The sequence below is a fragment of the Myxine glutinosa genome, unplaced genomic scaffold (genome assembly GCF_964187855.1).
Source record: "Myxine glutinosa unplaced genomic scaffold, kmMyxGlut1.1 SCAFFOLD_2449, whole genome shotgun sequence".
Lineage (NCBI taxonomy): Eukaryota > Metazoa > Chordata > Myxini > Myxiniformes > Myxinidae > Myxine > Myxine glutinosa.
The window spans coordinates 37,453-60,000 of NW_027618543.1; the positions used below are offsets into that span (position 1 = coordinate 37,453).

At 43.1% G+C, this 22,548-nt stretch overlaps 1 protein-coding gene across 1 annotated transcript in view; it reads left to right on the forward strand.

Annotated features, from left to right (window-relative positions):
• Positions 1-22,548, forward strand: part of PRPF8 (pre-mRNA processing factor 8) — a gene marked incomplete at its 3' end in the record, with an annotated part of 37,507 nt that overhangs the window by 12,032 nt on the left and 2,927 nt on the right. The window contains 15 exon segments of the mRNA XM_078769417.1: positions 1,535-1,731; positions 2,300-2,506; positions 3,992-4,155; positions 4,383-4,509; positions 6,210-6,402; positions 6,543-6,730; positions 12,759-12,997; positions 13,702-13,848; positions 15,706-15,916; positions 16,323-16,439; positions 16,566-16,813; positions 17,636-17,815; positions 17,911-18,046; positions 18,369-18,538; positions 18,697-18,826. Of these exon segments, the coding sequence (XP_078625543.1) occupies positions 1,535-1,731; positions 2,300-2,506; positions 3,992-4,155; positions 4,383-4,509; positions 6,210-6,402; positions 6,543-6,730; positions 12,759-12,997; positions 13,702-13,848; positions 15,706-15,916; positions 16,323-16,439; positions 16,566-16,813; positions 17,636-17,815; positions 17,911-18,046; positions 18,369-18,538; positions 18,697-18,826 (2,654 nt within the window).

Below are 22,548 nucleotides of genomic sequence, written 5' to 3' on the forward strand. Positions count from 1 at the left end.
CACAGGAGACTTTGGGTTTTCTGCAGTGACCTTTTTATGAACATGCATGTTCTACGGGACTGGAGTCTTTGGTGATCAGCCGAAAGAGTATATTACTGAAAACATTTATTACATTGATAATCCAACAAAGCGGAGCTGCTATCAGTCAGGGCTGTAAGAGCATCACATACTGCCTCATGGAACAGCGTTAATCATTATATTAGCACAACTTCAGCATGTTGCCAAGTCATAAACATGGCACCTTCAAAACTTGACAAACTTAGGAATAACCGAAATATTTTTTTCAAGACACAATCTGTCACCTAAGCAATTTGCAATATGAATTTTGTCTGCCAGCATTAGTTGGTGGACCTTAAAAATCCCACGGTGTCCTTCGCAAAGACTATGCAAGCTATCACTGGCACCATGAACAAATTCCAAACTCCTGTCCTAACCTTAGTCGAACGTCAGACCTGGCCAGCTGATTCGTGAACGGCTTGGGGGGCAAACTTCCCTCAGCCAACCCCACAAGACCTTGGGAATAATTGAAGCCATTAAAGAAGAGGAAGAATATACAGTGATAACCATTGTACTTTGAAAACGTTCAAAAAAAATGTATTTTAAAAAGAGTATTGATGTGGGCAAGGGGGAAAAAAATGTATTTTAAAAAGAGTATTGATGTGGGCAAGGGGAAAAAAAAAAATCACCAAAACTGGAGCGAAGTCGATGGTGTGCTACCACGAATCCTCATGCTTCCCACCTAATGCATTGTTGACATATGGCAAAAAGTTCCACCAGGAATGACCCAATACCAAATTTTGAGTTACTTTCCCCACCCTCTCCCCCTGTTTTGACACCTGCGTTTCTGGGGCATGAACCAAGAGTCAAATCCAGAAATCGTTATATATTTAATTTGCCCCTCCGCTCACTCCCCCACCCCACCCCCTCCATCATTGCATTCTATAGTATTTGATCTTTTGGCGCACCCTAGGGGGCAGGACCAAAAATACTATTACTCTTGCACCTTCTTACGATGTGGTGATCATGACTACATTTTTTGTGAATCTTTGTCAAACCATTTGAGGAGATGGTGACAGGCGGCCAGACAAATGGAGTTGATTACAATATATCCATCCCCGTTTTTTCCCCCCAAAAGCGTGGGGATAATAATTGATGGGGAAATGTGATTCCAAGTCCAAGCACAGCCGGGGGGGCAGGTGGATCCAAAACTAACATTTTCAACTGACTATGAATGTTTGTAATTGCCATCTATACGATGAGTCAGGTTTGAACCTGTCTTGCCCTGTAAAACAGTTTTCACAAGCGTACAATGTTGGTCTGGTTAGAACATGTCCTCTGAACTCGTGACACACAGCTTTTACCTGTATGCAGGTCGATTGCTTTATCTGTTTTGTTTCTTATCTGCTATTACCCTTTTATGATCAAATTGATGTGAGGAGATGAACTAGTATCTAATTTGCCTGCTCGATACTCTGTGGAACATGAAAAAGAAACAGCATTGTTTTTGACTGTGCACTGATACTTTGTTACTCAGGGCGACACTCAAAGGGAGTTGCAAAAACTGTCACAAAGCAGCGAGTCGAATCACACTTTGATTTGGAGCTGCGAGCAGCTGTGATGCATGACATTCTGGATATGATGCCTGAGGGTATCAAGCAAAACAAGGCTCGCACCATTCTGCAGCACCTTGGAGAAGCTTGGCGCTGCTGGAAGGCCAACATTCCTTGGAAGGTACTCGCCTAACCCTGCCAATTCGAGGCTGGTTGCCCACCTGCATTTATTCGCCCCTCTATTTTCCCAATCATGGAATCCTCTCCCTGTGTCCGTTGTTTCGTCCTCCTCACTTCCTTCTTTCAAATGTATTGCTTGTCACTACCTCATGTACTCATCCATGCACATCCACAATCTCTTCTACACATGCTATTATTTTTATATATTTATATGTTTTTTACAACTGGTAAAGAACTTGTCCTGGGATGGGTTACTTCCACTACTTTTATGACATAACTTGTAATACCAGATACCACTAAGCTGGCATTATGTACAGTATACATGTTTCCATAGAGAGAATTGAGCTGATCTGCCCCACACCGGGTCATTGTTGCTCATTTTCTTTGTTATCCCTCCTTTCCTCCTTGTGTATGTCCACCCCTCCCCACCAAATGCCGTTTAGCTCTTCCCCGAGACTGGATCCTTCAATTTGTATAAAATAATAAATATTGTTCTTATTTTTATTTTTAAATGAACGTCATTTTAATGGTGGTTTGAGTGCGCTCTGCCTTTGGACCATTCAATACAGGTGCCTGGGCTGCCTACACCCATTGAAAGCATGATCCTTCGCTATGTGAAAGCAAAGGCCGACTGGTGGACAAATGCGGCACACTATAACCGTGAAAGAATTCGCAGAGGGGCCACCGTAGACAAGACTGTGTGCAAGAAAAACCTCGGTCGTCTCACCCGTCTGTACCTGAAGGCTGAACAGGAGCGCCAGCACAACTACCTGAAGGTACATTCACTTTTTGTTTTCCTCTGTGATTGTAGGATTTGTTATATTTTGTTGAATGAATAATGAAATTTTGTCCTTTCTTTTCATAACGATATTTTTGCCACACTCTTTGCTTCAGTAAATCCATTCTTTCAACTATAACGGGACTCAGTAGAGCGCATACCTCCGCCAGGCTGAACAGTGTACTTTTTGTATCCCACTGATAGGCCAGATCTGGATTCGGACCTGAACCAAAATCTCATCGGCTTGCTCTTGTCACTTAACCAACTCATCCACCAAGTTTTGTCAGAACTTGTTCACAAATTTTTTTAAATGTCCTGCTGTATATCGTTTTTGGCCCCATCTCTCAAAGGTGAAGAATCACTTTAAAATAAAATTTTCAATGTCAAATCCGAATCCGGATATTCAGCAAAATTGAATCATTTCTTCCTTATCACATACCCAACCTGTCCATAACTTTTTGAGACATCATGTTATATATCGTTTTTGGCCTATCTCTCAATGGTGAAGAATTGTCCCCCAAATATTCCTTCAGGATGCACAAGATCTGCCAGCAACCCTCTTCTGGTGAAATTGCCAAAATCAATTTCTCTGTTCACCTTCACGCTTTCATTCCTCTTTTCTCCTGCCTCTGGAACAAACTCTCTCACTCTCTTCAATCCCACTCCTCCCTCCAGGTCTTTAAAACAGCTGGTGTTGGGCTAGCGGCTAGGGTGCCAGCTTAGGATCCTAGGATCCTGGGTTCGAATCCCGGTCGATCGCTGAATTAACACCAGGGGGGTTGACTCAGCCTGTCATCCTTCCGAGGTCGGCTAATTGAGTACCAGTTCACTGGTAATTCCCTGCTTGTCGTAAAAGGCGACAAAAAGGGTTGGCGGCAGGAAGGGCATCCGGCCGTAAAACATTGCTTCAAAAAGGGGACCAACAAAAACAACAACAACCACGGTGCCCGAAAAAGGCCAACCCCCGCTTTGTGGGGAAAAATGGCCTCTAAAGGTTTTTTTTTTTTTTTTCAATGGTGAAGAATCACTTAAAAAATTATGGTTTCTGGATTCGAACCTTCACCAAAATCTTATCATTTTGTCCTCTCACATACCCAACCTCTCCACCATATTTCATATGAATCCTTTCCCAACTTTGAGATATCCTGTTCACAGCCAGACAGACAGACAGGAGTGAAAACATAACATCCGTCCACCTTAGGTGGTGGAGGTAATAACAAAGCTTGCATGAATGCACACTTGAAATTCCCACAGATTAGGAACAGAGTTGGGATGAATGGTTGTGAAGTTGATCCTTGTTTGACGTGTATATCAGAGTTTGTCACCATTAGGCGGACGATGCTCGGATGTAGAACTGTTTTATTACTTCACCTGGAATTTAGAGGAATGGCAAACCTCTTGCATCGGGGTTGCCTTTGTGGGACCTCAGAATCTCCAGTTTGTTACTCATTCATAAATTTGTTTGGATATTTATTTTGTGTAGGACGGCCCATACATCACTGCTGAAGAGGCTGTGGCTATCTACACAACCACCGTGCATTGGCTGGAGAGCCGGAGGTTCTCACCCATACCTTTTCCACCACTGTCCTACAAGCATGATACCAAGCTGCTCATCCTTGCATTGGAGCGTCTCAAGGAGGCCTACAGGTAAGGGTTTCAAATGCCAGTTGTTAAATTCCTTGATTTTTGGGCAAACCTGTCCTGAAATATTTAGATATTTTTTGTATTTCTCCATCCAGTTTGTCAGCTTCATGGGATGAAAAATGTGTAATTTACCTTTTGTGGCAATTCATGATATTGCCTTCAAATCCTGTTTGTGCATGCTCTTTGCCAGTGTCGATGTGCATATTTGTTTCTATGCATGTTTTTGGCAGTGTAAAATCGCGCTTGAACCAATCACAACGTGAAGAGTTGGGTCTCATTGAACAGGCGTATGACAACCCTCATGAGGCGTTATCGCGCATCAAACGTCATTTGCTCACCCAGAGAGCTTTCAAGGAGGTCAGTTGTGAAGTCTCATTCGGTCATGCATACAATATTGTAACACAAAAAAATGTGGAAACTTGAATGGAGATTTCTTTCTCTTAAGTAATCTGTGAAAACAAAAGCTTCCAACATTATTGGAATCTCCCGTGATGAGGCCGAAGCACAAGGCCTCTTGCTCTTGCAGTGCAGCCATGTTGGCCTCTGTTTTCTTTATTACTGCCTCTTCTGTGGTTGAGCTCCCTCTGCTTTCTCAGATCTTGACCCTAACCAGCACCTCCCTTCTGGTTAAACTCTCAAAATCCAGGCTTACTTACCATCATCACTTTTTCTTTTTGTTTAATACAATGTTGAGGCTCATGGAAGAGCTAGAATAGAGAACGAACTAGGACATAATAGAACTAGAGAGGTTCCAGGGAACCTGAACTCAACTGGTCTATATCAATATGGTTAGAATATGCATAATAGAACCACAAACTATATAGTTTATATGTGCTAAAAATATATGACAAAAATTGATTTTTCAATATGGCCGCCCTGCCGCGCCCATTTTTGGGCGTGCAACGCCCAAATGCAATCCCAAACTAGTTTATGTCTTAAAGATTCTGCATAACAAGTTTCATCAAATTTAATCAATATTTGTGACTTTTAGAGTGTAGACGTCGAATTGTTTACAGACGACAGACAGCAGACAGACAGACAGACGGACGACGGATACTGAGTGTTGACAAAAACTCAGCTGGACATAGTCCAGTTGAGTTAACAAAAGGACCAGTAGAAAGAGGGGAAGAGGAGGGGGGAGGGTGAGGATACACCAACAGTAAGTATTGGTGACAAAATAGAGCGAGACTTTGAGGGATAAGAGATGTGGGGGAAGAAAAGAGGGCTATATGGGGAGGACATGCGGGGTGGATAAGTAATCTCGAGGGAAGGAAAAGCTGGAAGCTTGGAAGAAGTTCGTCTTTGGGAGGGCCATGAATATACCCTCGGAGGTGGGGGTGTGGATAGAGCATAGAAAGAGCAGACGTGCAACACAATAAAGTAGGTAATAGAAGACAGAGAGACAATTGGCCTATCTGCGATGTGACAGTGATAGGTCCGTAGATTCAGCTTCATCGAGGGAGATCCTTGTGATCTTAAAGGCCTTGGCTTCCACTGCATCAAGCTGAGCAAGGTATGAGGCAGGGCAGTCAGTCCAGAGGGGAGAGCAGTATTCCATCGAGCTGTGGATGAAGAATCTAGCTGTGGATGAAGCTGTGGATGAAGAGCTGAATAAACGTTCAGGTGTGCCAAGGAAGGACTTTGCACGACGGAGGATGCCCAGTCGGCAACGGGCTTTGGAGGACAACTTTGAAGTGTAGATTGCCCAAAATAAATCATGGCTGATTAGTGAAGTGCAAAAGCTTGAATGATTGAACTTTTGCAAGAAAATTGTGATGAAAGTATAATGGAGGGTTCCCCAGATGGTCCTTTTGGGAAGACAGCTTCATTTTGTTTGTTGATTCTCATATTTGTCGTATATTACCCTTTTTCCAACCAACATCAACAAATTGTACTGTTCCACCAACTGGCTTGGATTAGCCCCCTGATCAAGAGGGTGGCGCTTGCTTGGGGTGAAGTTTCACTGTGACTTCCTCCTGGTCATGGCTTTGCCCTCCAAATGATGCATGGACCATCCCGACCCCTTCTCACATGATACCTTTTGCACTTTTCTCCAGGTTGGTATTGAGTTCATGGATCTTTACTCTCATCTCGTTCCTGTGTATGATGTGGAGCCACTCGAGAAGATTACTGACGCTTATCTCGATCAGTACTTGTGGTTTGAAGCTGACAAACGCCGCCTCTTCCCACCATGGATCAAGCCTTCAGACTCTGAACCACCACCCTTGTTGGTCTACAAGTGGTGCCAAGGTTTGTTTTCTGACGTTGTCAGGGACATAGAGCTAATAAACATTTCATGCTTGTTTCTGGAAATTCTATGCTTATCATTCTTCTTTTCGAGAATGTTGCATGTGAGTGCTTCAAGTTGGTGTTTTCAAATGTATTTGCAGGTATAAACAATTTGCAGGATGTCTGGGACACCATCGAGGGTGAGTGCAACGTCATGCTGGAATCTCACTTCGAAAAGATGTATGAGAAGATTGATTTGACGCTGCTCAATCGACTGCTCCGTCTTATTGTGGATCACAATATCGCTGACTACATGACTGCCAAGAACAACGTCGTCATCAACTACAAGGCAGGCCCTTCTTCACATCACTTTTCCACTTTCTCTGACCTCTCTTTGTCAGCATTTCGTTAACAACCTTTTTGTGATGAAACACTTCCATTAGTTGTTGCTTTTGGCTTTTTTTGTCCTCATTCATATATTGTGCCTGGTGTTGCCCTGGTGTTGTGCCAACCCTGGTGTTGGGCTAGCGGCTAGGGTGCCGGCTTAGGATCCTAGGATCCTGGGCTCGAATCCCAGTAGATCGCTGAATTAACGCCAGGGGGGTTGACTCAGCCTGTCATCCTTCCGAGGTCGGCTAATTGAGTACCAGTTCACTGGTAATTCCCTGTTTGTCGTTAAAGGCGGCAAAAAGGGTTGGCGTCAGGAAGGGCATCCGGCCGTAAAACATTGCTTCAAAAAGGGGACCGAAAAACAACAACAACCACGGTTCCCGAAAAAGGCCAACCCCCGCTTTGTGGGGAAAAATGGCCTCTAAAGGTGGTTTTTTAAAATATTTTTATTCATATATTGTGCCTTGTATATTTATGAACAGCTTTGCTTATATAGAAACTTTCGATAAATAATCTGTGATACGAGTACAGTAAACCCTCGTCCAACGCGGATTTGTCTATACACGTGGGAATAAATGCTACGCTTATTTCTTGAACGTGCATGAAACATGATTATACGCGGGTTTAAATGTGGCGCTCTGACCACGTTCTGCGCAGAGGTGACTTATTCTGCCATTTTCTACCACCCGCGCTTTTTTCGGTCTGCATAGCGGTGCGGTCGAGTGAGCTTGTTGTGCCCAGGAGATTTCTTCAACTCAACGTTATTTAGCTCGATGCATAATGTACCCTTAAATATAATATGGCACTGAAATGTCAAACTTCTCCAAGTGCAACTGTAGTGAAGGGATCCTGTAAGTTTATGACATGAGAAAATAAAATCGTGATTTTTGACAGATTGCGTGGTGGGATGAGTGCGTCGCATCGGTTGGCTATGAGTATGACCAAAGTGAGTGGATTCTCACCGAAACGTCGGTTCTACCGACTAGCAAGTCCAGAATTTTCAATTCTCAACTTTTGTTGAAGTACTACTGTGTTCAAAAAGTATCCGACCTTTATTTTTCGTGCGTAAAAAAAAAAGAAGCTAGGGAGGCGTTGATTGGTGCATGTATGTAGGCGATCCTAATGCACATGCGTGAATTTTTTCCCACCTGCAGAAGCTGTCATTCGACGGCAGACCGCCGATGAGTGAGGACATGTAAGTGAGCGCCGTCGGATTTTCGTTTTTGACAAAATGACGGAAAAACTTGAACAACGCTACTGCATCAAATTTTGTGTAAAGCTTGGCGATTCCCAAGTGGAAACGATCCGCAAGATTCAACACCGTTCATTCCATTATGAAGGAGGATTTGGGCTTCAGGAGAATCTCAGCGAAGTTCGTACCAAAGCTGCTAACGATTGAGCAGAAGCAACTCCGTTTGGAGATCGCACAGGACATGCTGGAGACTGTGAACAGCGATCCCAGCTTCCTCAACACAGTGATCACTGGCGATGAGTCCTGGGTTTATGGGTACGACCCAGAAACCAAGTTGCAGTCATCACAATGGAAGCATCCAACATCCCCGAGGCCAAAAAACACAAAATTTGATGCAGTAGCGTTGTTCAAGTTTTTCCGTCATTTTGTCAAAAACGAAAATCCGACGGCGCTCACTTACATGTCCTCACTCATCGGCGGTCTGCCGTCGAATGACAGCTTCTGCAGGTGGGAAAAAATTCACGCGTGTGCATTAGGATCGCCTACATACGTGCACCAATCAACGCCTCCCTAGCTTCTTTTTTTTTTACGCACGAAAAATAAAGGTCGGATACTGTTTGGACACACTACATACTTCAAGCTGTTAGGGAATCGAATCAGCTTGGCTCTTCCGCATCTCCTGCTCCATATATTCCCAGACGTTGTATGGCTTTCATGTCAGGAATCGGTAGTTGCCCAGGAAAAGTATCTGCAGTCCACTGAGCCTCTTCTACACATGTGGTATGTGTCACCATCATTCTGCAGTCAATGTGTTACATACTGCAAAATGTTTTGTTGTTATTATGTGTCCTGACATTAACGTCATTGAATATGCTTGGGAGCATTGGATCAGTAGCTGTGTAAAAGCTGACATCTGTCGAGAAATGTACAAGAGCGACAACAAAATGTTCTACATTAGGGGAAATCAGGATCAGATCATCGTCATCATCATCACAGAGCATCGTTGCTGCTGAAGCAGTTCTTCGGCAGGTGTTTTGCCAGATGCCTTGCCGTTATCTTCCCAGCAGATATGGCTGGAATGTGGAATTTGTTCGGGATGCCGGCATAACTCACCTTATCTTGTGGAATGTGAACGGCACAGTGGAGTCTTTAAAGTCCACCAGCTAACGTTAGCAGATTGGACACACTCACCTTACCATCCATCTGATGGACAGCGGCCATATTAATGCATTGCCCTGCTTGTGAAACACGAGGCGGCCATATTATTTTGTCTGGGTGCTGTGGTGGGTGGAATCTAGCGACAAATGTGGGTTCGGTCTGAAAGCTGTCCGACCAGCGGCTGTTTGTCCTTCAGTCGTTATGTAAAAGGCATGAATTTTCGATTCAGGTCAAAGTAACTTAATAGCAATAGCTAATGAATGCAGACACCAATACATATATGTATACAGTCATGTGAAAAAGTAAGTACACCCCATGTAAAGTTTTGACTTTTTCAACATATTTCAACATACAGCTATTTGATCTTCATTTCAACAATATTGATAGATAAAGGTGATATAATATAACAAATATCATGAAACATTTACATTTTGTAGTCCATTGTATAATTTAAATAAACATAAATGCAAATTTCGCATGTGGAAAAAGTAAGTACACCCTTGGCTCTAATAGGTGGTATTGCCCCCTTTGGCAGAAACAACCTCAAGTAGGCGTTTCTTATAACTGTCTACCAGTCTCTGACATGGACTGGGAGAAATTTTTGCCCACTCCTCGATGCAGAATTCTTTCAGCTGTGCGATGTTTGAGGGGTTTCTTGCATGCACAGCTCGTTTCAAATCCCCCCACAACATCTCGATGGGATTTAGTTCCGGGCTTTGACTTGGCCATTCCAGAACCCTCCATTTATTTCTTTTTCATCCATTCCTTGGTGGATTTACTGGTATGTTTAGGGTCATTGTCATGTTGCAAGGTCCACCTTCGGTTGAGCTTCAACTTTCCGACAGATGGCCTCACATTATCCTCAAGCACCCTCTGGTACAATGAAGAATTCATAGTGGATTATATGATTGTGAGCTGCCCAGGCCCTGATGCAGCAAAGCTGCCCCAAACCATAATATTTCCACCACCATGCTTTACAGTTGGTATCAGGTTCTTGTGGTCAAATGCTGTCTTTGGTTTTCGCCAAACATGTCTTCTGGTACTGTGGCCAAATAGCTCTACCTTTGATTCGTCTGTCCAAAGCACATTGTTCCAGAAGTGCTGGTATTTGCCTCGGTGTTCATTGGCAAACTTTAGTCTTGCCCTGATGTTCTTTCTGGACAGCAAAGGTTTCCTCCTGGCACACCTCCCATGTAGATCAAATTTGTGCAGCCTCTTTCTAATGGTAGACTTGTGCACTTTGACATCAACAGTGGCAAGAGCTACCTGTATGTCCTGTGATGACATTCTGGGGTTCTTCGAGACTTCTTTCATCATCTTGCGGTCTGCTCTCGGGCTGAACTTGCTGGGGTGGCCTGGCTTGAACAAGTTGGCAGTTGTTTGGAATCTTCTCCACTTGTAGATGATCTTCTGGACAGTCGAATGATTGATTTCAAGTTGTTTGGAGATCTTTTTTAAATCCCTTCCCAGACTCGTAGGCATCTATAACCTTCTTTCTGAAGTCCTCACCAGAGAGCTCTTTTGATCTAGGCATGGTGACGCCACACACTTCAACAACAAAGAGCAAACCAAACTAAATGTCTGAGGTTTAAATAAGACCGGTTCCTCCAAGATCCTCTCTAACGATGTTCTAATCATTTGTGTTTTATACTTCTCCCACCCTCCCCCCCCCCCCCCTTCCCACGCCTCCTCCCCCCAAGCCCTCTCCCTCCCACACATCTCCCTGCTCTCAAATGTTATGTTTGTGTGCTTCCCCTTCTCTCCCCATCTTGTCTTCCGCTCCCTCTTTTTATATATCTTGTTTGTCTGGTTGATTTGTTTGTGAAATAAATGTTAGCTCTTTCACGAGCCTCGATTCAGTATACAAAAATTTTTTTTGCACCTGAGCTGGTGCACCTGATTCTAATTTTACGTATTTGAAGTAGTGATAAATGTAGGGGTGCACTTACTTTTTCCACATGTGAAATTTGCATTTATGTTTATTTAAATTATACAATGGACTACAAAATGTGAATGTTTCATGATATTTGTTGTATTATATCACCTTTATCTGTCAATATTGTTGACATGAAGATCAAATAGCTGTATGTTGAAATATGTTGAAAAAGTCAAAACTTTACATGGGGTGTACTTACTTTATATATTTGCAAGGCCCGCATCTCTTCACCCCACCCAGGACGGGAGAGAACTGATCTGATAGGCTGGCGGAATAAATCCCGTCCTGAACTGATGGATGGATAAAAATTTTTAAAAAACCACCTTTAGAGGCCATTTTTCCCTGCAAAGCGGGGGTTGGCCTTTTTCGGGAACCGTGGTTGTTGTTGTTTTTCGGTCCCCTTTTTGAAGCAATGTTTTACGGCCGGATGCCCTTCCTGACGCCAACCCTTTTTGCCGCCTTTAACGACAAACAGGGAATTACCAGTGAACTGGTACTCAATTAGCCGACCTCGGAAGGATGACAGGCTGAGTCAACCCCCCTGGCGTTAATTCAGCGATCGACCGGGATTCGAACCCAGGATCCTTGGATCCTAAGCCGGCACCCTAGCCGCTAGCCCAACACCAGGGTTGTTGGATGGATGGAGACTGGATTTAGAGGCTGACTCCTTTTCTAGTATAGATTAGCAACCGAACCTAAGTTTACAGATTTCAGACGTTTACGGATTTTTTTTTTTTGGAAACATTAAAAAAATGGTTTTCTGTGTACACGTACATGGTCACAACCTTAACCAGGAGTGTTCTTTTTTTAAATTTGGAAAGGCACTTTTCTCTGTGTGTCTGTCTCTCTCTCTTTCCATATCTGATTGGATGACCTTTGGACACAACTTCGGTTGTGGATTTCATGCTCAGAGAGATTGTAGAAGTAAAGGGTCGAAGCATTGTTGATGCAATGTTTACCAGCTGATGATCTGAATGGCCATTGAGTGTCAGTTAGTCACTTACAAAGGCCAATGATTATTTTCTTTGTAATTGTTGAATATTGGTTCTGGTGCTGGGTTTCTTCACGACCAGGCGCTATAATGTGTAAAATGTGGAATTTGCAAAATTTGAAGAAAAGGACAAAGGATTTCCCCAGGAATATGGAAACTGCATTGATTTTGACCAAAAACAACACTTAACCAAACACCCTGGCTTTGGTACAATGTGTAGCTCTTGCTGGCATCTCCCAATGCAGACGACTGTTTGCAAGCTTGAAGAAAGTCCACTAGTCCTCCATGGAAAGAACATTGAATGCCACAGGTAGAATGTTTGGGAAGCAAATCAGGAAATCAAACTTTTCCAAAAAAAAGCTCTGCACATGTCCGAAGATATTCCTTTCTTCCTTTTTTGGGGTTTTGTTGAGGTGTAACGTATCCAGAGTTGGGATCGGAACATAATCCGAAATGGCGATTAGATGATCAGACTTTTGGAGAAGAGAAACGACTTCATTTCGGCACCAAGTATAGATTACATGTATTTGTTGGGTCGGTTTTTCGAGGCATGTGAAGCCAAGGCACACTTGTATTGGTTTACCATACAGTAATTCTGAGGGTTAACTCTGAGTTGACAATGCAAGGAAAGCTGATTTCATAATGACTGGATATGCTCTTACTTACTGTTAATGATATGGTGGTCTAATGGAACCTCATTTTTTGTGCAGGATATGAACCACACCAACTCGTATGGCATCATCCGGGGCTTGCAGTTTGCTTCTTTTGTGGTGCAATATTATGGCCTTGTTCTGGATCTTCTTGTGCTGGGCCTACATCGTGCCAGCGAGATGGCCGGACCACCACAAATGCCGAACGATTTCCTCTCGTTCCAAGATGTTGCCACCGAGATCACTCATCCAATCCGCCTGTTCTGCCGATACATTGACAAAATCCACATTTTCTTCAGGTCTCTGCCTTGGCCTTACTTTGTCATAATTTGGCCGCAAAAGCTCAAAGGTCACGACCTTTAATTGTAAATATTTGTAACGCATTAGCTTGTGAAATACTAAAGGGATTTCAACCAAACCTGGCACAAGTATAGATTTTAATAAAAAGTGGAACATTAACAGATTAAATTGTATGTGCAATGGGTCAAAGGTCATGCACCCTTTGAGAATCCTTACGGAGACCATAACTTGAATTTGAAGAATGTGATGTTCTCTCTCTTTTACTTTTCTCCCTCTTTTCCTCACCCCTCCGCTCCCTTGTGTGACCTTTAATTTAATTGAGAGAAAAAGTAACATTAGGTTGACATCTAATGTAGGCGGAAGCATATCCCTCGACGCATTCGCGTCAAATTAGATTTTCTGGTTTCTCTATATTTTCAAAGGTGGTGGTCAATGTAATGTTTTGCCATGTTTAATACAATTGGCAGTTAAATTTCATCTTGAAGAAAGTCGTTGACATGACACCGTTTCAAAGTAGGTTTGATCACATGTTATCTGCACAAATCTTTATATTTCAAATCGATCTACATCCAAAGATGTTAATTGCCTTACCTTTTTATGATCACATAGCTTGAATACCACTGGTCTATGCTTTGCAGTAGTTGTACAAGTTTCCTGATTTCCTCCTTTTGTGCATTCACTGATATCCTTTTTTGGTCACCAGATTCACGGCCGAAGAGGCAAGGGATCTGATTCAGCGCTACTTGACTGAGCACCCTGACCCCAACAATGAGAACATAGTTGGGTATAACAACAAGAAGTGCTGGCCACGTGATGCACGCATGCGTCTCATGAAGCATGATGTCAACCTGTAAGCTTTGACGACCTACTACTTCGAAAGTTTGGCTTTTTAAAACGATGATGAGATGGGCATTCGTACAGAAAACAAGGGGGGGGGGGGGGGGGTTTCATCACTTCAAGAATGTCCGGAAATATTTGCATAAGTTGATTGATTTGATTATTTAATCATGTAGTAAAGTAGTACTTCATATATATATATATGGATGGCACGGGAAAAAGATGGCCACCCCATAAAATGTGTACAAAATACATATTCTCAAAAGCTGCTGTCGAGTGAAATCGTAAACCTTTAAAAGCCATAACTTTTGACACACTTTTATTTAACGTAATCTGAACTTTATTTGTTTGTCCCATTTCAAATATTTGAGCCATTCGTTTTCTAGGTTCTATACGTCCAAGAGAGCTGAAATTTGGCCCACGGTCCTCTTTTCTGGTACATTTTCATCGATCAAAATTTAATTAAAAAATAAAAATAAAAAAAGGTTTAAAACTTTAAAAAACAGAAAAAAGTGTGCAGCCCTAAAACTTGTTTTCTTGTTCACTTGTTATCGAACATTTTCATAAACTAAAAGTTGTAATGTAATGCAAGTTGTAATGCCTCATTATCAAAAATAAATGTATCATTAAAAGCACCGTGCTTCGTTGTGAAGATGTCATTTTCACAGGGATGAGGTCATTTTTATGCCTCTGCCCCTAAAGGTGGCCTGAGGCATTATGTTTTCTTCGGATTGTCCGTCCGTCTGTACGGGCTAAACCTCATTTTTCTCAGCAACCACAAGTCCAATTGAGGCAAAACTTTCAGTGTGGGAGTGACACCCATGCAGAATGTTTTTATGATAATTGTGACGTCATAGGTCACGTGGAATGGCAGCCATCTTGGATTAAATATAAATAAGAAAAAAATTATTTGTCTGAAACCGCTGAATGGAAAAATTGGAAACATGGCACATTGTCAAGTACTCCCAATGGGGAACAAAAGCATGATAATGATGACATCATAGGGGAAGTGGTATACCAGCCAAAAATGTTTTAATCAAATTACTTATCCTCAAAATCTGAAATTGCATGCACATGATGTATGACCACATTTGTATTGAAATATTAAATTTATGACATCATTGGTCACATTGATTGGCAGCCATATTGGATTTAACCTAAAACCCTAAAACATCTTCTCCCAAACCACCAAATTGATTGACTCAAAACTTTACGTGTGTCATTGACTAGGCATGGTGATTAAAAGATTATCACGAAAACATCATTGGTCACATGGTTTGGCAGCCATATCGGATTGAAGGAAAATATTAAATAATTATATCTCTGAAACCGCCTCCCCTATCGGTGCAAAATTTTACAAATATCATCTAACACCATTGTTGCATATAGTTTGAAAATGATGATGTTGTAGGTCATGTGGTTTGGCAGCCATCCTGGATAGGAAAATGAACCTTATCCGATCAACAAGAAACTTCACAAATGTGATCCCCTACCCATACATATACAGAGTGTACATTTTTTCAGGTCATATGTCATGTGGTATGGCAGCCATATTAGCTTGAAAGCCAATATTTAAAAAACTCCCTTCTCTGAAACTGCTTCATTGATCGATGTAAAACCTGTCATGGCTGGTGAAAATGTGATGCTTGAAAACAGCTGAATTGACTTAAATCAAACTTGTTAATTTTTACGACAGTGAACGAGGGCATCTACCCATTATCATGGGCAGGGACTATGCGGAGGCATATTGGCGACAGTCGCATTGCTCGAGTTTGTTGTTGATCCGTTACCCAAAGGCTCATCAATGTATTTTCGCGATGTTGGGCTGTGTTGCCATTGTTTGATTGGTTGTTTTCTTTTTTGCATTCAGGGGACGGGCTGTGTTCTGGGACATCAAGAATCGGCTGCCCCGCTCTGTGACAACCGTGCAATGGGAGAACAGTTTTGTTTCGGTATACAGCAAGGATAATCCCAATCTGCTTTTCAACATGTGTGGATTTGAGTGCCGCATCCTGCCAAAATGTCGCACTTCCTACGAAGAGTTCACTCATCGTGATGGTGTCTGGAACCTGCAGAATGAGGTGCATTCATCATGAGTATTTCGTTATGAGGGGAGTTCCAAATGTTACTGTAGACCAATACAAAACCACTCTATATATTTCATTTTCATCACTCTCCGTCGATGCATTTTTCATGTCGTTCCTGCAACTATTTGTTTACTTGCAACTATGTACTTATCCTTTAACCTCTCCAGATATTCCACTACCTCCTTGAGAAGTTCGCAAGTGCTTCTCGTGCAGATGTTTCTTAATATTTGGAAAGAGGTTTAATTATTTGGTGTCGGATCTGGAGAACACCCAGAATGCAATTCTTTAAAGCCAATGAACCTATTTATTTACACTATCACTTTTCCATGTTATGATCCTTGCTCTTGTATAGAAAACGAATCCTGCTGTTTTTATTGACATGCAATTTTAATCCGTGCAGGTCACGAAGGAACGTACAGCTCAGTGTTTCCTGCGCGTTGACGATGAGTCCATGCAACGCTTCCATAACCGTGTGCGGCAAATCCTTATGGCTTCAGGCTCCACAACCTTTACTAAGGTACAGGGGTGTATAACTGTTTGTTAAACTTATTGTTGTCGGTTTTCCTTTTTCTTTTTTTGTCAATGGTGAGTGGTCTGTTTTTGCTTCATCATTTCTCAATATCCTTGTTGCTTCCGTGTACAGATTGTCAATAAGTGGAACACTGCACTCATTGGTCTGATGACCTACTTCCGTGAAGCAGTGGTGAACACACAGGAACTGCTGGACCTGCTGGTTAAGTGTGAGAACAAGATTCAGACCCGAATCAAGATCGGCCTCAACTCCAAGATGCCCAGTCGTTTCCCTCCCGTGGTGTTTTACACACCGAAAGAGTTGGGTGGACTAGGCATGCTGTCGATGGGACACGTGCTCATCCCTCAATCGGATCTACGGTTTGTCCACGAGTATTTTACCATTTTTGGCTTGAAAGACATGTTGATATTGTTACGGGCACTGGATTTGGACCAATCCCAATCCTGACGAACCAATGTTATGGTTTACCGCCGGGTGCCTCGAGAATGCCTCGCACTCCAAGGCTCGTGTGCACCTTAAAATAAACATTTAAAGGACAGATAACTGAGGAAAATATATATTTTTTGAAGGCCTAACAAGGGATAATGGGATTCAGACGCATTACATAATGGAGGGATCACAAATCTGTCTCTATACCTCGACACGTCGTGATGCTTATGCACAAATACCGTCCGTCTTGTACTGAACATTTAATATTGACATAACTAGACTACGTTGTCCCCTTTAACAGCTACCGCATCCCTGCAACAACATGATGTAGTTATTGAGATTTTGTAATTATGAAATGGCATTTTTGGCTTTAATATCACTGTCACCTGACTGATGATTTATTTATAAGCTGCACGATTACAATTATTTTATGGGAAGGTGGAGGTGGGTTGGAATTGCTCACTATTACTTGCTCGATGTTTTAAGTTGGTGTGTTTTACTGGGTTTTTGTGGTTTTTTTGGGTGGGGGCTTTTCTTTTTTTTTACATCTCAACATGCCTTTTATATATCTTTATCATTGCTTCATCGATAGTTGAAAACGATAATATTCCTCTTACCTTCAATGCAATACTACCATACAGCCTCGTTGTTCATCTTGGTGGATGTTTCTGCTGTTGTGTTTTGTTTGGGCATGATGCGTTTCAGAACTTATTTTGCCGTGTGCTTTGTGCTTGCTGTACGTCGTTATATAGGTGGTCGAAGCAGACCGACGTAGGCATCACCCATTTCCGCTCCGGCATGAGCCACGAGGAGGATCAGCTCATTCCAAACTTGTATCGCTACATCCAGCCCTGGGAGAGCGAGTTCATTGACTCGCAACGTGTCTGGGCTGAGTACGCACTTAAACGGCAGGAAGCACTTGCCCAGAACAGGTTTGCTAGTCGCACTTAATTCCTTTGAGACACGGCCACAGACAAAAACTTTGGTGCTTCTGTTATTTAGGTTGTTATATTTCCTCGATCCACAGGCGCTTAACCTTGGAAGATCTGGAGGATTCTTGGGATCGTGGCATTCCACGCATCAACACCCTTTTCCAGAAAGACAGGCACACTTTAGCCTATGACAAGGGCTGGCGTGTACGCACGGACTTTAAACAATACCAGGTAGTGCCTTTATAACAGTATCTGTCTATCTTGCTATATATCTATCTTATATGTCTGTCCATCTCTCTCGCTCTGTGTGTCTATTTCTCTCGATCTCTGGCTGTTTGTCTATATCTGCCATTTCCCGCTCTCTCTCTCTCTCTCTCTCTCTCTCTCTCTCTCTCTGGTGGTCTGTCTATCCCTACATTCCCTAATTGTTTGATTTATAGGAGTAAAGCATCATGGTAATTTCGTTCTAATACAAAGTACATCACCATCTTGTATTATTTTAATCCTGCGTTAAAAAGAATTGCATTGTTTTACTCCTAATTGAATGATGCAGGTGCTCAAGCAAAACCCTTTCTGGTGGACCCATCAGCGACATGACGGAAAGCTATGGAACCTGAACAACTACCGCACAGACATGATTCAGGCACTAGGCGGTGTTGAGGGCATTCTAGAGCACACACTTTTCAAGGGCACTTACTTTCCCACTTGGGAAGGACTTTTCTGGTGAGCAGGCATTCCATTTCCATCATCTCTCAGACTGTTAAAAGTGGATATTTCATGCTCATAAATGTCTCTTTAATTTAATCACTGCTTTTGATTTGTTTGATAATTGCTTGGCTCTATTCAAAACTTTCATGCTTTTCATTACCATGTCTGTACAGGGAGAAGGCAAGTGGCTTTGAGGAATCGATGAAGTATAAGAAGCTCACAAATGCACAGCGCTCGGGTCTCAATCAAATCCCAAACCGACGCTTCACCCTCTGGTGGTCTCCCACTATCAACCGTGCCAACGTATGTCAGTCCAGTTTTCCTGGTTTATTGATCTACCTCAAAGTCTGACCACCTCTTAAATCTAGAATCCAAATGCACAACATTGTATGAGCGTTATTTAGCATTTCTTGCATTTTCGCACTTTAACCTAAACTGAATAGAAATGTTTTTTTTATATTTAATCGATAGGATTTGCCTAAAATGACTAAAGCTAATCGAGACACTTGTACACACATTTTATGATAAGCCAAGGACATCAAGATATGCGCATGCACTTTTACATACATTTCATGCATATTTATTAGACAATGTAAAAATCAACAATGGAATCCTGGCATCCCAGTATCATCAGCTATGCCTTCATGTGAGAATACCAAACAGGCCAACTCGTATTAAAAAAACAACCTGTTAAAGGAAAATAAATTCAAGGCATGAATTTGGGGTAGAAAAGAGGGAGGGTTGTATATTGTAGAGGAGAAAATAAATATTTTTATTAATTTATTTCAGCTAAATTTAGGGAGGCAGTGCTCAAATTTCTTTTTTTCTTTATCCAGTTTGATTATAATCGCTGAAATTTATTTCAGCTAAATTTGAACACCTTTAGCCAAACCCTATTTTGTGCTTTGTTTGGTGACCCTGACATTTTAATCTTCCGAGCGAAACCAGTAAATGAATAAATAAAGAACCAGATTGCTCTCCATTTTCCTGTATGCTGGTGGTGAGCTGGTGAAAAATCAATCCATAGTTCAACTTTTATGTTTAACTTGGAAACCAACTTCGTGCTCCTTTCTTCATTAACCGCATTCCTAATCCCACGAAGCAATGTTTACCGTTTGAACGGTAGGATATCACGTGGAGCAATTAATTCACAGTGTGAATGGCGGGATATTCCACGAAGCTCACTTGTCAGCAAAAGCAGTGAAAACGTGAAGCACAGCACCGCAATTGTAGAAGCAGATCATGCTCATTGCTCGTAGATGTTTTCTTCCATATGTCCAGCTGCTTTGTGCGTGGCTGGTGAAAGATGGATTTTATAACTGTCATGTTCGCGGCTCGTGATCTTTTATTTTTTATTTTTTTATTTTTTGCGCCCGTGAAAAACCGCAAATACACGGGACATAGGGCCGCGAATAGAGAAGCAGGTTGCAATTTATCAACTGCGAATACACAGAACCCGCAAATACCGGGGTCCGACTGTGTGTGTGTGTGTGTGTGTGTGTGTGTGTGTGTGTGTGTGTGTGTGTGTGTGTGTGTGTGTGTGTGTTGTGTGTGTGTTGTGTGTTGTGTGTGTGTTGTGTGTGTGTTGTGTGTGTGTGTTGTCGTGTCCGTTGTCGTGTCCGTGCCGATAAAGACTGGCCTCAGACGAATGACCGATCGAGCTTACCTCCGAGGCGTTCACCCAACCTCTGGCGGTGTTAATACGCGAGGGGGTGGAGGGCAGCGGGCGCTTACCTGCACGGTCTGACCCAAGGAATGAAAGTTCAACACATAAAGGATTTAATAAAAATAATGCCAGGGAACAAGAAATGTTCAGTACTAAAATTCCTATTTGGGGTGCCCCACATGGACTCGTAAAACAGACAAGGGAGATATAAAAGAACGAAAGTAAAAATGTGTTTGTGTGGTGCATTTGCCTGCACTCTGCAGTCTCCTCAAGCGGTCCCCCAACCCCGTCGGCGTGGCACGGATACCTGGTCCTTGCGCGAGAAACAGGCCCTGGCGCGCAGCTGCGTTCACCCCAGCCGCCGAATGTGAAGCGAACAGGCCCTCGATCCGTCCTCGTCCCACGCTCCACATAGCACCGAGGTCTCTGAGGTGCACACAGCCATCACAAAGCCAGCACTAACGAATCGGGGAAAGGATCCCCTCCACGCAGTATGAACAGAGCGAGCGTGCGAATGCCACCACCAAGAGCGAGCCTGAAATGCTACTGCACACAACGAGGACCTAGCGTAAGAGAGAGAGCACGAACTGTGACCGCTTGCGACCACATCTACGAAGCAAGAGAGGGAAAAATGCTGGGACATGTCCTTTTTACCCTCGGTCTCGAACGTTCCATCATGACGTCTGCGCACGCTCCAATCAGCGAGTGCTATCTCATCGCTCCATGGTACCGACCAATCATCACCCCTCGGGGCGGGGCGTCACACCCCTCCTGTGCCCTTGTGATGACTCTGCTGGCGGCGTCAGTGGTGTTGTTCGCCGCTGGACACAGCAACAGTGGAGTGCAGTCTTGTTCAGTGATGAGTCCAGATTTTGCCTCCATGCTGCTGATGGGCATCAACGGGTATGGTGCAGAGGTGGGGAAAGATTTGTATCATGCTGTATTCGCCAGATCAATTGTTTGGGAGGACCCAGTGTGATGGTATGGACTGGCATTTACACCCGTTTCAGGACACCTCTGGTCGTCATCGAAGGCAATCTCACTAGTCAGCGTTGTGTCATTGACGTTTTGAGACCTCGTCTGCTGCCATTTCTCCAGGCTCATCCTGATATCGTGGTTTTCCAGCAGGACGACGCTCGACCCCATGCTGCTCGCCTGACCACCAACTTCCTCCAGGAACAGGGTGTTGAAGTGATGCCTTGGATGCCTTATTCCCCTGACATCAATCCCATTGAGCATTTATGGGATGAGCTTGGTCGACGTCTTGCATCGAGGAGATCAATGGCTGTCAATCGGCAAATGCTCATTCAAGGCTTGCAGGAGGAGTGGGATAGACTTCCCCCAGGACCGCATCAGACGCCTGGTACAGAGCATGCGTCGGAGGTGTACAGCCTGCATCACAGCTCAGGGAGGACACACACAATATTGAGGACTGCTGTCATTCTGTCCTTGACTGTTAGGAGTGTTGTGTCCATTCCTGTGTCATTTTGTTTTGACTGTATTCAGGTGTGTGCCTTTGTGTTGCAGTGCTGTGACTTTTGTTGCACCACCCCTTGTGATGTTCATGCTTTTTTGTGATTGAGGCAACCTCTTGTTTATTGACATGTGTTTTGTAAAGATAGCTGAACTTTACCTCTGTGTTCAAATATTTTTCATTTTTGCGTGGAGGATTTCAATGAGTGTCCTTCTAAAGATTTGATGTTTCTTTTGATTTTATATATGTATATAAATATGCATGTATGTATGTATGTATGTATGTAGGTGTATACCCACCTTGGCGGTAGTGACAGGCACGGGAAGGTTCGAAGTCTTACCTGATCGGTAACACATGGAAGGGTTAATCGGAACCCACAAACACAAAGACGGGACAGCAAAATCCACAATACAATGAAAGTAAAATTCGACAAATAATGATTTAATGAAAATAAATGCAAGTAACCATGAGAGGTGAGGTAAAAACGAAAATTCCTAATTGAGACGTCTCCACTCACTCGTCTACAAACAAGGGGAAACGAAAGTAAAAGAAAAGAAATAATGGCCTTTTGTATAGTGCCGGCACTGAAATGGCGGTTCAAGGTGGCCTGAAACCACTCGCGTGGGAACTGCTCCAACAATGGCGCGCAGTCGCTATCCACAGCGCCATGTATGTGAGGCAATCCAGATGGCGCTCCTCCTTCACTCACGTGGTAAAGCATGTGGTGAGGTGGAAAGAACTGGGAAGTGGCCGTGTGCTGTGTGCAGGAAGGGTGTCGGAGTGAACTCAATTCAATGTACAATGTGCGCTGAGTGGGTTCATCAAAAATGTAGTGGTCTGAGAGGGTCATTTACCAGTGTGGCAGCTACATTCAAATGTAAGGTG